Here is a 17,634-nt window from a genome sequence, read left to right on the forward strand (position 1 = left end):
CACCTTCCTGATCTACAACAGTGATTTTCTAGCCTCGCTCTATGCTCTACACTGACCAATGCCATATAATAACTGAGTGCATTCACTGATGTGAAATATCTTGATGTACACTGAACAAAAATCTAAACGCAACATGTAAAGTGTTGGTCCCATGTTTCATGAGCTGAAATAAAAGATCCCAGAAATGTTCCATACACACTAAAAGCCTATTTCTCTCAAATTCTGTGCACAAATTTGTCTACATCCCTGTTAGCGAGCATTTCTCCTTCCCGGAGATAATCCATCCACCTGACAGGTGTGGCAAATCAAGAAGCTGATTAAATAGCATGATCATTAAACAGGTGCACCTTGTGCTGGGGACAATAAAAGGCCACTCTTAAATGTGCATTTTGTCACACAACACAATGCCACAGATGTCTCAAGTTTTGAGGGAGTGTGTAATTGGCATGGTGACTGCAGGAATGTCCACCAGAGCTGTTGCCAGAGACTTGAATGTTCATTTCTCTACCATAAGCTGTCATTTTAGAGAACTTAGCAGTACGTCCAACCAGCCTCACAGCCGCAAGCCACCTGTATATCATTGTGTGGGCGAGTAGTTTTCTGATGTCAACGTTGTGAATAGAGTGCCCCATGGTGGTGGTGGGGTTATGGTATGGGCAGGCATAAGCTACGGATAACAAACATAATTGCATTTTATCTATGGCAATTTGAATGCACTGAATTACCGTGACGAGATCCTGAGGCCCATTGTGCGTCCATTTTTTTAAAGGTATCTGTAACCAACAGATGCATATTTGTATTTCCAGTCATTTGAAATCCATAGATTAGGACCTAATTAATTTAATTCAATTGACTGATTTTTTATATGACCTGTAACTCAGTAAAATCTTTGAAATTGTTGCTTGTTGCATTATATATTTTTGTTCAGTATAATTTGTGAAATGTTGGATAAAGTATCTGATGAAAACAGTGACTGATGGATTGACAATGAGCTGAGAAATCAGATGGTTCAGTGTAATGATGCCAAAAAGGTAGCAGACAGATCTGGCACTCTATCTGATAAGCAAAGTTGTTGTAAATTAAGGCATGTAGATGTAGTGACCAAACTAAACAAATGTAAAAACAAGAGATATTATCAGCACAAAAATGATGAAGTTAAGTATGATGGGAAAAACTGTGGAGAACTCAATGACATAATGTGTAGGAATTCAAACATGTCTACCTATTTTGTTGAAACAGAAGGTGTTTTTATTACTAAACCATGTGCCATTGCTAATTACTTTAGTAACTACTTTGCAGGCAAGGTAGACATATTGAGAAATGCCCTGAGTCCATCTGATGGCTTACTGTTATATACCCTTATAAAAGATTGTATCATTAAAGAGAGGCAATGCATGCTTGAATTTCACCAAGTAGAAAAAGAGGTTGAAAAGATGCTGTTGTCTCTTTCTGATGACAAAGGTAGCAGACAGATCGAGTACAGATAATTTTGTTGGAAAATTGCGTAGCCACAGCCAACCATATATCCACCCCAATTTGACATATTTTTAACAAGTGCTTGACATGTGGGGAGTGGCCAGAAATTTGGAAAGAGTCAAAGGTCATACCTCTACCTAAAGATTTAAAGAAATCTACCTTCACTGGTCCTAAACGCCATCCTATAAGATTGCTGCCTGTGTTGAGTAAATTAATGGCAACATTTTAATTTGTGCAGATTTTTCTCATGTAACGGTCTGATAACGGGTTAGCTGCATTCATACGGAGGTCATTCTACATGTATGGTCTTAGTGCAAATGACAGATGATTAGCTAGAATATGGATGACAGGAAGTTAGTGGGTGCAGTGTTAGACTTTAGCGCTGCTTTTGATGTAATTGATAGGTGAACTTGAGTGATATGGATTCACATCCACTGCTCAACCCTGGATGGAAAGCTAACTATCCAGGAGAAGGCGAAGAGTTTTCTTTAAAGGTCCAATGCAGCCCTTTTTATCTCAATATCAAATCATTTCTGGGTAACAATTAAGTACCTTACTGTGATTTTATTTATTTCAATTAAAATGGTAAAAAATAAATAAAAATAGCTTGTTAGCAAAGAGCAATTTCTCAAGCAAGAAACTAGCTGTTGTTGGCAGCGAGGTTTGGAACTTTTTCTTATTGGTCTATTAAATAATGAAATGCTTGTTGATGTCACCAGGCAGGCCAAAACTCCATGCCACCAAAACAGGCTGAAATGTCAGGCCGTCTTTTCTAACAGCTCTTACACTAAAAGGCCATTATCATAATTTTCACTATTTCTCAGTATTATTCCAACCTCAGTCTGGAAATATATATAAAACACAGGAAATCACATTTTTGACTGTACTGGGCCTTTAATGGAAGTTTCTCAAATAGTAATGTTATATCTAAGATGTGGCATTCCACAAGGGAGCTGCTTAGGCCCACTCCTTTACTCAGTTTTTACTAATGATTTACTGTATGTAAATTTATTGAAAAAGCAAATGGGATATGCATGCTGATGACTCTACAATGTATAGTGCTACATCAGCACATGCGTTAATTGATGTACTGAGCAATGAATTAAGAACTGTGTCTGAGTGGGTTGGTATGAAGCAAATTATGTTAAACATTTCCAAGACCAAATGTATTGTGTTTGGGTCTAGAAATATGCTTGCTGGTGATCCACGTTGGAAGCATCGCTATTCTTGTCTGAACAAAGACAACATTGTTATTAAAATGGGAAAAGGTATAGCTGTGACAAGAAAATGCACAGAATATTTAACATCCTCCACTCTTTTTCGGGTGATTCAATCTTTAGTCCTGTCACACCTAGAGTACTGTCCAGTCATATGGTTGTCTGCAGCAAAAAAATGTATATAATAATAATTCCAGCTAGAACAAAAAGGAGCTGCCAGACTAGCATTTCATTGCTCTGCCCATACAAATATCAACCAAATGAATCGTAACTTCTCATGGCTTTCTCTTGAAATGTAATTATTCTCCAGTCTAGAAATGCAATCCTGTTCAAGAAACCGTATTATTTCTTAAGCCAATTAGTGCATACCGGCAATAAACATAATCACCAAACCAGACAGGCGAGTGTGGGGCATCTGACACCCCCCAGACCTAGGACAAATCTCCTCAAATCAGCAGTTATATACAAAGCCATCACTGAATGGAACTCCTTACCAACTCATATTTCCCAAGTGAAAAGTAAATTCCCATTCAAGAAAATATTAACATCTAATGTGATTTACCATAAGTCTGGACAGATACTGATCCCTGAATATGCTTATTGACAGTTAAATGTTACCATTCAGGTATTTTAAATGTCTGTAATGTCTACTTGTTGTTTTTTAAATGTATGTAAATTGTAAAGTATTTTTGTCTGCAATGTCTTTTTTGTTATGTGTCAGACCCCAGGAAGACTAGTTGTCTTCATGGCGTCAGCTAATGGGGATCCTAATAAAATAAAATCACACACAGTCACACTCATAAGCTCTGTCTGTCTGTCTGTCTGTCTGTCTGTCTGTCTGTCTGTCTGTCTGTCTGTCTGTCTGTCTGTCTGTCTGTCTGTCTGTCTGTCTGTCTGTCTGTCTGTCTGTCTGTCTGTCTGTCTGTCTGTCTGTGTGTACTAGGGTGATGGCAGCTGATCTCCAAGGTCGTCCCCTGGTTCAACGCAACCTTGCGGGTTAATCCTTAATGACTGCAGAGTGGCAGCACTAAAAGAACACACACACTGTCGTTTATTCCTTTATTCTGTCCCTCCACACATTAATAACCAGGGAGGTGATTGGATCTGGCTGCTGTGAGAGGTCTCTATAGGGCTCTTATTCTTCCATCTCTCTGCCTGTTACTCCATCAGGCAGCAGGTCACAGGCCGCAGCCTGGGAATACAGTTTGTGGCCCATAAAGACCCCCACAAGACTGAACAGGTTTTCCCCCTGCCCCCTTCCCTTGCACCTCTTCTTCAGCTTTCCTTGTGAAACAAAAGTGTTTGTGTGTGTGCGTGCATGTGTGTGTACGTGCATGTGTGTGTGCCTGTGTCCCAAGACTGAGCGATGCCACCCTGTCCTCTCCTCTGCACATGAAAAGAATGATCCCTCTCTCTGGGTGTTAATGGTAGGCATATTATTCATCTCTCCTGCCAATGTGGCTCCTTTCAGAGATGAAGGCATGTGAAGAGTCAGGGAGGAGGATTAAATATGTAGAAGAACGGACAGAGGGAAGGAAGAGAAAAAGGAGTGAAGGAATTAAGAGAGATGTGACAAGGTGTGAAAATATTAAATATGTACGTAGAGTAAGAACGGCGGACGAAGGGAAGAGAAAAAAGGAAAGAGTGAAGAAAGAGAAGAAGTGATAGACGGTGTGTCTGTCACAGTGGAAGCCGTCACTGAACATCCATGACCTTTTTAGATGAGAGGCCTCTTACTGCGGTGACACGACCCCCAGTGTGTCAAAGCTCTGCCTTTATTATTACCTTTCTGAGGCCTGCCATTGGACAGGGACCAAGTGCTAATTTACATCAATCCCATCAGCCCCTCATACAGTAAAAGCCAGAGGAATACGTATCACTGCTGGGACTGAGAGACTATGGTAGAGGACACTACTTGTACTGGTGTTTACTTGAGATACTGTCTGAAATAGATCATAGGTTACTTACTTACTTAGGCCCATCGTTCCCCAGGGACAATAGGACATCGACGACTCCTCTCTATGGCACTCTGTTCTGGGCAGTCTTCTCAATCTCGTTCTATCCCATGTCAGATGTTTTGGTGTCTGCTTCAATCTCCCGCCTTCAGGTGTGTAACCTCCAGGTGACCATGAGTACTGGAGTTTTTTCTGGTCAAGTCGTGTGGTCACGAAACACTCCTGGCCCTGTGCAAACAACTTACCAGGATAAAAAAAATCCCTCGTTGATGAATGACACTAAAAACATATAATCAATGCTGACCTTCATCAGACTGCATTACCCAATGACTAAAGATGCCAGCGTATAACTCACATTTTCACACAAATATCTAATTGAAGTCAATCTATGATTGATATCTTAAGTTACGATTCGGTCTTAAAAGACTAAAAGAAGCAATCTAGCCTCAGACTCTTGCTCCAATGATTTATCAAAAAGTCATAAAGCAGCGTCTCAGCAGCCAGTTGTCTTCGTTAGGCTTTCTTCATTATGGCTGAGACCAGCAAACTCATAAAAACGTGTCCAACCTTCTAAGTTCAACTCAGCACTAAAAGCAGAGGTCTTGGGCCCATTTCAGGCTGTGTGTCAGTGGGATATGGGCTGTCAGAGGCCAGACAAGTTCACACACCAGGCCCGTGATTGACTGACTTAATGTAGGGGGGAGGATCAATAAGCAATATCAGAAGTTTTAACACAAGGCAATACACATAAACCTTTACCAACTTCACAATGTCACTCACTCACTGTTCATAAAAGCTTCTCCTCCTCATCCCTTAGGATAAAAAGGGATAAATCCATCAAAAACTCTGCCTGGTTTTCATAATCATTCCTCCTTTTCTAATCCCCCTCCTTTCCTCTTCCCTCATCTCCATTTTGATGTCTGTCTATTAGCGGAGGGTGAGGCCTTCCCTGTTCTCGCATCCAGGGGCTAAATTAGCTCAATCAGCCCCCTTTCACCTCCCCTCACTGGGCCTGGAGCTGAGTGACATACTGGTCCCCTGGGAGGCGCTGGACTCATAGACATAGAGTAGAGCCCAGCGACAGATAGATAGATAGGCCTACAGATAAATACAGACAGAGACAGATAAGACAGAGGGAGAGAGGAGATGAGGAATGGGAGGAGGAAAAGGAATGAAAGGGAGGAGAATGGGAGTGGCATGAAAGCTCCAGAGGTAGAGAGAGAATGTGGGGCAGAGAGGGAGGCTGAGTGAGAGGGAAAGCGAGTGAGAGAGAGAAAAAACATGAATTCAGCCTAATCTGATACTGGGGATATTCCCAGCCCTGAATGGTGCTCCTTGTTTTCTATTTATTGAACAAGTAAAAGAATCTCTGATTCATTTTCATCACCATCCCAGTCTCTCCTTCTTCCCCTTTCACTCTCTTCTGTTATTCATCTATGGAGCCCAGCAGTGGCCAGAGAGGGATGTGCTGCTGCCAAGCCCAGGTCAGGGCCTAACTGTGGGGAGAGGAGGTGAACAGGCTCCCTGCTCTGTTAATCAAGGTGTGTGTGTGTTGGGGGGGCGCTGTTCTAAGGGAGCCATTTCAGCTCTACAGGGATTTATTAGACTGGGGAGTGCATTAGCATCATAAAGACCTGGGAGAATAGGGCTTTGGATGGCCGGTGTACGCCAGCCACACACACTCTGGACCATGTGTGTGTATGAGGAATCGGATTGCCGTGATTTAAGCCCATAAAGAATGTTAAGCGGCAAATATGGATCACCCCATGGCAACACTGGACCTAATGAATCAGGAGAGAGAGGAGAAGAGGGGTAGAAGGAGGGTGGAGGGTTCGGAGAGACCAGCTACTGTACTGACTGATGACCACTAATGAATGACAGCACACGCACACTGGGAAAGCCACACACACACACACACACACACACACACACACACACACACACACACACACACACACACACACACACACACACACACACACACACACACACACACACACACACACACACACACACACACACACACGACAACGCTGAAAACCACACTCTACGCATAGACATGCACGCACACCCACAACCTCAAGGTTTTCCAATATTCTGTGACCCACCCACCTGCTGTATAAACCAGATAACATTATTCATGACCCATTTTCTTTCCTGTGACCCAGCAGGAATGAGTCATGACATTGTAGGTCCCAACCCACTTAATGGTAACGTTGGATTACCACACTATCAACTGTGTGACTTTGTGTGTGTGTGCTAAAATATCAAGTATATACTCACCCAGATTTGGGAGGCATGATGGATCAGAGTTTTGACAGAGGACAGACGGACCACACCATGTGCTGAGGAGAGGGGGGTGTTGAGGGTTGGCTCAGACCAATGGGAGGGTGGGGAAAACCACTGGCTCACAACTAAAGGGAACACTAGGCCCAATAATAACTGCAGACAAAATATTGGCCTCAACCCTAACTCATTCACATCTCAAAGTTTCACAAATACAAGCCCATTGACATTGATGGATGATTTGCACAAATAAACACGCCCCAACCGTAATATTGTCTTTCCTAATACATTGTGGTTGTTCGCTTTTTTACACGGAGGCCTAGACAAACTAAAGATTGCAGGCCCTTTTCAATCTTTCTTTCTCTCTGTTCCTGTGTTGTTTTCAGATTAACTAATAATTATTGTACATCTGTACCTGTGCTACTGTGTCTGTGTGTGTGTATGAAAGACGTGGTGAGTGAGCCATCGTGAAATTACAGCACTCATTATCCTCCCTCCCTCGTCCTATTTTAAGCCTCTCTTCATAGGGGATAAACTGCCCTAATAAAATGGTATTTAAAAATAGGTTAATTGCATTGCAGCTCTATTCCTGTGATTGTTATGGAGAATAATGAGACGAGAGCTGTGGGGAGAGGGGGACGGAGGGGTAGAGAGAGAGAGAAAGAAAAAGAGAGAGAAAGAAAAAGAGAGAGAAAGACAGAAGGGGTTAGACAATGTGGAGGGTCTCAACCTGGAGTTTGGTGGTTCTCTGCCTCTCCCTGGTGGACAGAAATAATAACAGCAGTGTGCGTGTCAGGTCCAGGGGAGAACTGACTGCCTCCTCTCATTGAAGCCCCGAAGTTCAAGGCCGAGCACGGTACTGCAGGCATTGTTTGCAGAAAACAGGATCCCCCATTTTATAGAAGGGGGTAATGGCAATATTTGTGTAAATAAACACACATTTTGAAGCAATCCTGGTACCAATAATTTATTCTATTACACAAGATGTATGACTTTGAACCAATTATTCAATTTTCTTTAATCGCACACAGAAGAAGTTAAGGATAATTTAGTAGCTAATGGCAGCCTGCAGTAAGCTGGTTGGCCCTCAACTTGAGATCCTCAATGAGAGGAAAAACACTGAGCTAGCCTGCAATATCACTTCCTGAAGTAGCTGAAACTGCGCATCGTATATCTACATAAATCTCCCACATGACGCCATCTTAACCGACTTCCTTGGCTTCAAATGCACTATTGAGTCTTCACATAGGAATGAATGAAGTCTCAAGTGATCGATGGCTTTCGCCCTACTTTCAGCAAATCTGAGCAGAACCCTATCCTCCTGATTCCTGCTTACAAGCAAAAACTCAAAGCAGGAACTACCAGTGACGCGCTCAATGCAGAAGTGGTCAGATGAAGCAGATGCTAAGCTACAGAACTGTTTCACTAGCACAGACTGGAACATGTTCTGGGATTCATCCGATAATATTATGTTCACCCCATCTGTTACCGGCTTCATTATTAAGTGCATCGACGACGACGTCCCCACAGTGACCGTACGTACAGTACCAGTTAAAAGTTTGGACACACCTATTCATTCAAGGGATTTTCTTAATTTTTTACTATTTTCTACATTGTAGAATAGTAGTGAAGACATCAAAACTACGAAATAACACATATGGAATCATGTAGTAACCACAAAAGTGTTAAACAAATCATATTACATTTAATATTTGAGATTCTTCTTAGTAGCCACCCATTGCCTTGATAACAGCTTTGCAAACTTTTGGCATTCTCTCAACCAGCTTCATGAGGTAGTCATCTGGAATGTATTTCAATTAACAGGTGTGGCTTTTTAAAAGTTAATTTGTGGAATTTCTTTCCTTCTTAATGCGTTTGAGCCAATCAGTTGTGTTGTGACAAGGTAGGGGTGGTATACAGAAGATAGCCCTATTTGGTAAAAGACCAAGTCCATACTATGGCAAGAACAGCTCAAAAAAGCAAAGAGAAGTGACAGTCCATCATTACTTAAGTCAATCCTGAAAATGTCAAAAACTTTGAAGGTTTCTTCAAGTGCAGTCGCAAAAACGATCTAGCGCTCTGATGAAACTGTCTCTCATGAGGACCGCCACAGGAAAGGAAGACCCAGAGTTACCCCTTCTGCAGAGGATAAGTTCATTAGAGTTAACTGCACCTCCGATTGCAGCCTAAATAAATGCTTCACAGACTTCAAGTAAGAGACATCTCAACATCAACTGTTCAGAGGAGACTGTGTGAATCAGGCCTTCATGGTTGAATTACTGCAACAAAAAAATGATCACTGCATGTGTGGTTCCCACTGTGAAGCATGTAGGAGGTGTGATGGTTCTTTGCTGGTGACACTGTCAATGATTTATTTAGAATTCAAGGCACACTTAACCAACATGGCTACCACAGAATTCTGAAGCAATACGCCATCCCATCTGGTTTGCGCTTTGTGTGACTATCATTTGTTTTTCAACAGGACAAGACCCAAAACACACCTCCAGGCTGTGTACGGGCTATTTGACCAAGGAGAGTGATGGTGCTGCATCAGATTACCTGGCCTCCACAATCACACGACCTCAACTTAATTGAGATGGTTTGGGATGAGTTGGACCACAGAGTGAAGGAAAAGCAAACAACAAGTGCTCAGCATATGTGGGAAATGCTTCAAGACTGTTGGAAAATCATTCCTTATGAAGCTGGTTGAGGGAATGCCAAGAGTGTGAAAAAGCTGTCATCAAGGCTAAGGGTGGGTACTTTGAAGAATCTAAAATATATTTTGATTTGTTTAACACTTTTTTGGTTACTACATGATTCCATATGCGTTATTTCATAGTTTTGATGACTTCACTATTAATCTACAATCTAATCTACAATCTAATCCGGACGCTCATAAGAAATCCCACTATGACCTCCCAACACGCCATCAAACAGGCAAAGCATCAATTCAGGACTAAGATCGAATCCTACTACGTCGGCTCTGACAATCGTTGGATGTGGCAGGGCTTGCAAACTATCGCCGATTACCAAGGGAAACCCAGCCTTGAACTGCCCAGTGACGCGAGCATACCAGACTAGCTATATGCCTTCTATGCTCGGAAGACTGTGTGATCTTGCTCCCCGTAGCCAATGTGAGTATGACCTTTAAACAGGTTAACATTCACAAGGCTGCAGAATTAGACGGATTACCAGGACGCGTATTTAGAGCATGCACTGACCAGCTGGCAAGTGTCTTCACTGACATTTTCAAACTCTCCCTGACCCAGTCTGTAATATCAACATGTTTCAAGCAGACCACCATAGTCCCTGTGCCCTATACTAAGGTAACCTGTTTAAATGACTCTCACCCTATAGCACTCACATCTGTAGCCATGAAATGCTGGTCATAGCTCACATCATCCTAGATACCCTGGACACACCCCAATTCGAATCCTGCCCCAACAGATCCACAGATGATGCAATCTCTATTGCACTCCACACTGCCCTCTCCTACCTGGACAAGAAGAACAATATGTGTGAACGCTGTTCATTGACTAGAGTTCAACACCATAGTGCCCTCAAAGCTCATCACTAAGCAGGACCCTGGGACTGAACACCTCCCTCTGCAACTGGATCCTGGACTTCCTGACGGGCCGGCCCCAGGTGGTGAGGTTAAGCAACAACACATCTGCCACGCTGACCCTCAACACAGGGGAGCACGCTTAGTCCCCTCCTGTTCTTCCTGTTCACCCACGACTTCAGGGCCGTGCACAACTCCAACACCATCATTACATTTGTGGACAACACGGCGGTGGTAGGCCTGATCACACATGATGATGAGACAGCCTATAGGGAAAAGGTCAGTGAACTGTCAGTGTGGTGCCAGGACAACAACCTCTCCCTCATCGTCAGCAAGAAAAAAGGAGCTGATCGTGGACTACATGAAACAGAGGGCCAAGCACGCCCCCATCCACATCGACAGGGCTGTAGTGGAGCGGGTCAAGAGCGTCAAGTTCCTCGGTGTCCGAATAAAGCAACACAGTCGTTAACAAGGCACGACAACGCCTCTTCCCCCTCAGGAGGCTGAAAAGATTTGGTATGGGTCCGAAGATCCTCAAATAATTATACAGCTGCACCATTGAGAGTATCTTGACTGGCTGCATCCCCGCTTGGTATGGCAACTGCTTGGCATCCGTCCACAAGGCGCTAGACGGTAGTGTGTACGGCCCAGTACATCACTGGGGCCAAGCTCCCTGCTATCCAGGACCTCTATACCAGGCGGTGTCAGAGGAAGGCCCCAAAAATGGTCAAAGACTCCAGCCACCAAAGTCATATGTTCTCTCTGCTACCGAAGGGCCAGTGGTAACGATGCAGCAAGTCTAGAACCAACAGGACCCTGAACAGCTTCTACCCTGAAGCCATAATATGCTAAAGAGTTAACCAAATAGCTACCCAGACTAACTCTTTTGACTCATGACATACGCTGCTGATATGGTTTATTATTTTCTCCTGTTGCCTAGTCACTTTACCCCTACCTATATGTACATACACTATATATACAGACGGTATGTGGACACCCCTTCAAATGAGTGGATTTGGCTATTTCAATGACCAATTACATTGTACCTGCACATGGACTCGGTACTGGTATCCTGTGTATATAGCCAAGTTACCGTTATGAATTGTGTATTTGCTCCTTGTTGTTTTTTTCTAGCGTTTTCCTTTTTCTCTCTGCATGGTTGGGAAGGGCCTGTAAGTAAGCATTTCAGTTGGTCTACACTTATTTTTTAGGAAGCATGTGACAAATAAAATGACAGAATGATTAAGTTGTCCCGAGACACTGATACAAGCACACACCCTCATAACTCTTCATCTGCATGCATCAGGACACAACATGTCTCTTCGGATGGTGTTAACGTTTCCTTGATATTACTAAAGGTGCCCCCAAGGGTTGATTTCAGGCCCAGTATTTTTTACTAGCTATATAAACAATATTGATTTGTCTGTAAGAAATTTTAACCACCCATTTTATGTGGACGATAATGTTTTGTATTCTTCTGCCGCTTCTGTTGACAAGGCTCTTTCAGAATTACAAATCAGCCTTTTTTGCTTTGCTGGTGTCCATTGGATGGATTGCACTAGTTCTGTTTATAAAGCCCTCTTGCACAAACCTTACTTCCTTGTTAACCTACAGACATACGAGCTACTAGACCCAGTGTCAGAGATGGCTAACTCTGGAGATGCCTTAAGTAGACCTGTATTTAGTTTTTTTGCACCTTACTTGGATGTTTTGGTGCATCTAGGACAGTTCAGATGGCTGGTTGATGACCTTTTTACTAAGGAATATGTTAGTGTTTTGTAAGTTAATTTTCTAAAATTGGGTTGTAAATATTGTATATTTATATTGCGTTGCAATTGTAAATATTGAGAATTCGTATAATTGTGTACATGCAGGGATCCCTTGTAAATAAGGCTTTTGGTGTCAATGGGATTTCCCTGTTTAAATAAGTAAAATAAAATCATCTCAAACACTAAAAAAATACTCCGAGATTTTGGTAAAACATTTTATATCCAAAGCAAAACCAGAATGCCAGTTTCCCCTGCCCAGTCAGCCAGAGTCAGTCCCATACAGTGACATGGGGGGAGGGGGACAGTCAAAGAGGGGACAACACGCTACATTATCTGCAGACAAGCTCTTTGGCGTGCCAGTTGGACAATAAAAACTAGAATAAAACAATTGATTACTAACATTGGAGCAGGATAAAGGCAAACTCTGGCAGACAGAGAGAGAGAAAGTCAGGTCTGTTCAAGGTTATGCCAACGGATCTCCTTGATGGTATTTCTGAGTACCATTAGAAGGTAGTCGTCGCCAAGGAAATCAAAGACCATGAAGGAAAATACTCTTCTCTTGTGGTATTTGGGTTTGGCTGGGGACCAGTACTACAGGCCATCTTCACATTCACAAAAAGCGCAATTAAAACAGAATAAAATCAAATAAATCACCTCTCAACAGTCTCTGTTTCCAATTTCTATAGGTGAAAAAAGATAAACCAATCCCAATCAATATAAAAATGGCATAATATAATTGTACATGTTGTTCTCAGCCTGGTGAAATTTGAAGAGTTCTTCACACAAAGAAAAGTATAGAATGTCTCCCCACTGGTCGTACACTTTCACACTAGTGGCTTAAATACTTTCATATTTAAATGGCTGTTAGAGGAAAAAGGTACTTTTGGAATAAAATAAAAAAGGACAAATACAAATACAATACATTTAAGTGGCTTAGTGGCATAAAACATATGAAATAAAACTAATTTCATAAATTCCTTCATGTACAAAGTCAATAAAATATAGGTTCCAGTGCTTTGGGAGATAAAATAAAACCAACTATAATCAAGAATACAAACAAATAATCATCATATTTCTTCCTTTTTTTCTGTACTGATCATAAGCCATATCAAATCAAAGTGTTACCCCTAGTCCCTCATCCAAATTCATTTGTTACCTGTTAGTTTATTCATGTATTGTACGGCCGTAGTTTGGTTTCTACAGGGTTGGTTTGGTTTGTACCTGGTGAGTGTGTGTAGTTTTATCTGGCTGACCCAAAGCTGTCAGTTCTACAAGCACAAACCGGGTGAGGTACTGAAGTCTCGCTCAAAGTGTTGATTTGAACACAGCCTCATGGCACACTGCTGTGTGTGTGTGTGTGTGTGTGTGTGTGTGTGTGTGTGTGTGTGTGTGTGTGTGTGTGTGTTTAGGCTGGTGCTGTGTTTTTACAGTGCGGAATACGACACTACAGACCAATATATTTGACTGCTCCTCTCTCTCCTAACTACACAGTACAACAGGGATCATCAACTAGATTCAGCCGCGGGGCGATATTTTCTTGAGCGGATGGTCAGGGGGCCAGAACATAATTACACAGAATTTGTAGACTGCTAATTGACTGCAAGAAGCCCAAACAGATATGAAAACATAATAATTTCAAACCTTGCTTACATTTGTATACGATCACATCTCTCTATTATGCTTGGGAATACTTTTATGCGTGGGAATACATTTATTTTACTAACCCTAAAATCACTTGGAGCTGATTTTCTGGCGTTTAACAGTCTTTTATGTAAACAATAATTTTTTAAAAAGTGTCTCAGAAAACTTGCGAGGCCAAATAATCACCCGTGGGCAAAATTTGTAGCGCAGGCCGCCAGTTGGGGAACCCTGCACTACAATATACTAAAACACAACCCACTCCTTCGCTCTCCACACTCTCCAGCTAACCCAGATAGAGTGGGGCTTCAGGTGGCTAACACAACCCACTCCTTCACTCTCCATCTAACCCAGATAGAGTGGGGCTTCAGGTGGCTAACACAAGGCACGTTGGCAGGTTAAGGACTGGGCTACAGAAGATCCTGAGTCGCTACATAGAACCTTGTGGCATTACTTACACTGTGGAGCTACATAACTTCTTCAATCGCTACACTATCTCACAATGCAGGGCCAATCCATCTCTCCTCAACATCCACACAGGGGTCAGAGGACATGGAGTAGACTTGGCAGTACCCTAAAGGCTAAAGGTCAAAGGTCACACAGGAGATGGCAGTACCATAGAGGTCATGGCAGTGTGTTTTACAGAGGAAGGGTGTGTGTGTGTGTGTGTGTGTGTGTGTTAAACCGTTGGCAGTACCTCACTTATTTCCCTTCAAATAACAGGGGCCCCTCTGTGTTAGAGTGAACAAGAAGCTGTCTGTGCTTGTTGTGTGTTCGCGTGTGTACTAGATTGTGTATCATTTAGAGGTGCTCTGATATTTACAGTGGTAGGGAACAACTATTTCAATCCGAAACATGGATTTGGTTTCTCACATTGCTGTTGAATGTGTATCTATGTGAGTGTTAAAGGTGTGCATCCATGAGAATTTTGAGTGTGTGTGTTTAAGTGTGTCTCAGTGTGTGTACAGTGTCTATGCGAGTGCTTACAGTGTATGTGAGGGCGTTTGGAGTGCATATGTAGCAGGGTTGTTGAACAGAGCAAAAGCATATATCACAGTATATCAGTGCTCTCGGGGGTGTATATCCAGTGGGTGTTCTGTACGTACCATATGTGCCTGTGTCTGTGTCTGTGTCTGTGTGTGTGTGTGTGTGTGTGTGTGTGTGTGTGTGTGTGTGTGTGTGTGTGTGTGTGTGTCTGTGTGTGTACACTCCCTCTACAGTATATCTGTGTCCTCTATGCTGAAGCTGGATCTGCGGCTGGAGTCAACCGAGGCCTCAGGGGACATGGCAGAGAGCAGAGGGTCTCCACCCAGAGGAGACAGAGGCTCGTCCATCATCAGGAAGCCCAGGTCGCCTCTCCTTCCCTGGGTGCCCAGGAGGCCGAGCTCCCCTAGCCCTGACAAGCCCTCCGGGTAGCCAGGCACCCCGTCACACAAGTTCAGCGACTGGGCAAAGTCAAAGGGCTGAGAGCTGCCCACAGCTGGGTACTGGAGGGGAAGTTGGGGCTGGAGGTGAGGGGGGAGAGGAGGCAGCTGTCTGGGCTGGCCCTGCTGGGGCTGGATGTGGTGGGACTGGGGGTGGTGTAGGTGTTGTTGGCCCTGGGCATGAGCTTGGTGCTGGGCCTGCTGCTGCTGCTGGAGCTTCTCCTCAGGGCTGGTCTCCTGTTTGACGTAGGAACCCATCAGCTCCCCAGAACCCATCCCAGAGGGAGAGGAGCTGGGGAGGCCGTGCAGACGAGCCTGCATCTCCAACTCCTACAGACACAGAGAGGAGGAAGAAGAGAGGGTAAAGAGAGGGGGAGATGATTAAATACAGATGACTGCATGGCATGGCATTCTAGAGCTCATACTGTACATGCTCTCTACCTCAATGTGTGTATGCGTGTGATGCATGAATGAATGTTGTGTGTGTGTGTTACCTCGATGCGCAGCCACAGCTGTTTGTTGGCCATCTCCATCCTCTTGAAGTTGTTCTCTACCTCTCTGGTCCTCTGCATGTCCTTCTGCATACGCTTGATGTACTCTACGGATGCCCTCAGAATAGTGCCCTTATTCCAGCGCACGTCCCTATAGAACATTACAGAAGAACACCTTTCCCAGTGAGCACTAGATGTTGAAAATACATCTTTTCAATGTCTTCGCCACCAAAAATATGTCTTTTCAATGTCTTTTTCTCATACGGTTAGAAGGATCACATTTCTTTCTCATGAGTATAGTTCAGTTCACCAAACAAGAAGCAGGACACATAAGAATACATCTTCTGCTAACACATATACATAGAACCAAGAGAGAGACTGACACCGACCGAGAGAGAGAGAGAGACCGACACCGACCGAGAGAGAGAGACCGAGACCGACACCGACCGAGAGAGAGAGACCGACACCGACCGAGAGAGAGAGAGAGAGAGAGACCGACACCGACCGAGAGAGAGAGAGAGAGAGAGAGACCGACTGCGAGAGAGAGACCGACCGCGAGAGAGACCGACCGCGAGAGAGAGAGAGACACCGACCGCGAGAGAGAGAGAGAGAGAGAGAGACACCGACCGCGCGAGAGAGAGAGAGAGACCGACACCGACCGCGCGAGAGAGAGACCGACACCGACCGCGCGAGAGAGAGACCGACACCGACCAGCGAGAGAGAGACCGACACCGACCGCGCGAGAGAGACCGACACCGACCGCGCGAGAGAGAGGCCGACACCGACCGAGAGAGAGAGAGACCGACACCGACCGAGAGAGAGAGAGACCGACACCGACCGAGAGAGAGACCGACACCGACCGTGCGAGAGAGAGACCGACACCGACCGCGCGAGAGAGAGACCGACACCGACCGCGCGAGAGAGAGACCGACACCGACCGAGAGAGAGAGACCGACCGAGAGAGAGACCGACACCGACCGCGAGAGAGAGAGACCGACACCGACCGCGAGAGAGACCGACACCGACCGCGAGAGAGAGACCGACACCGACCGCGAGAGCGACCGACCGAGAGAGACCGACCGCGCGAGAGAGACCGACCACGCGAGAGAGACCGACACCGACCGCGAGAGAGACCGACACCGACCGCGAGAGAGACCGACACCGACCGCGAGAGAGACCGACACCGACCGAGAGAGAGAGAGACCGACCGCGAGAGAGAGAGAGAGACCGACCGCGCGAGAGAGAGAGACCGACCGCGCTCGCGAGAGAGAGAGACCGACCGCGCTCGCGAGAGAGAGAGACCGACCGCGCTCGCGAGAGAGTCCGACCGCGCTCGCGAGAGAGACCGACCGCGCTCGCGAGAGAGAGAGACCGACCGCGCTCGCGAGAGACCGACCGCGCTCGCGAGAGAGACCGACCGCGCTCGCGAGAGAGACCGACCGCGCTCGCGAGAGAGACCGACCAGCGCTCGCGAGAGAGACCGACCGCGAGAGAGAGAGACCGACCGCGCTCGCGAGAGAGACCGACCAGCTCGCGAGAGAGAGAGACCGACCAGCTCGCGAGAGAGACCGACCGCGGCTCGCGAGAGAGAGAGACCGACCGCGCGCGAGAGAGAGAGACCGACCGCGCGCGAGAGAGAGAGACCGACCGCGAGAGAGAGAGAGAGTGAGAGAGACCAACCGCGAGAGAGAGAGAGACCGACCGCGAGAGAGAGAGAGACCGACCAGCGCGAGAGAGAGAGAGACCGACCACGCGAGAGAGAGAGACCGACCACAGCGAGCGAGAGAGACCGACCGCGAGAGAGAGAGAGAGACCG

At 45.1% G+C, this 17,634-nt stretch overlaps 1 protein-coding gene across 2 annotated transcripts in view; it reads right to left on the reverse strand.

The window, feature by feature from the left end:
* Positions 1-12,466: 12,466 nt before the first annotated feature.
* The window catches only part of tfeb (transcription factor EB), a 136,523-nt gene continuing 131,355 nt past the window's right edge, over positions 12,467-17,634 (reverse strand). For both annotated transcript variants that reach the window (XM_014166987.2, XM_014166986.2), the window contains exons 11-12: positions 15,822-15,969; positions 12,467-15,657 (exon numbers count right to left, since the gene is read on the reverse strand). In XM_014166987.2, the coding sequence (XP_014022462.1) occupies positions 15,118-15,657; positions 15,822-15,969 (688 nt within the window). In that variant the 3' untranslated portion in view covers positions 12,467-15,117. The remainder of the gene's footprint in view (positions 15,658-15,821; positions 15,970-17,634) is intronic.

The sequence above is a fragment of the Salmo salar genome, chromosome ssa22, assembly GCF_905237065.1.
Source record: "Salmo salar chromosome ssa22, Ssal_v3.1, whole genome shotgun sequence".
NCBI lineage: Eukaryota > Metazoa > Chordata > Actinopteri > Salmoniformes > Salmonidae > Salmo > Salmo salar.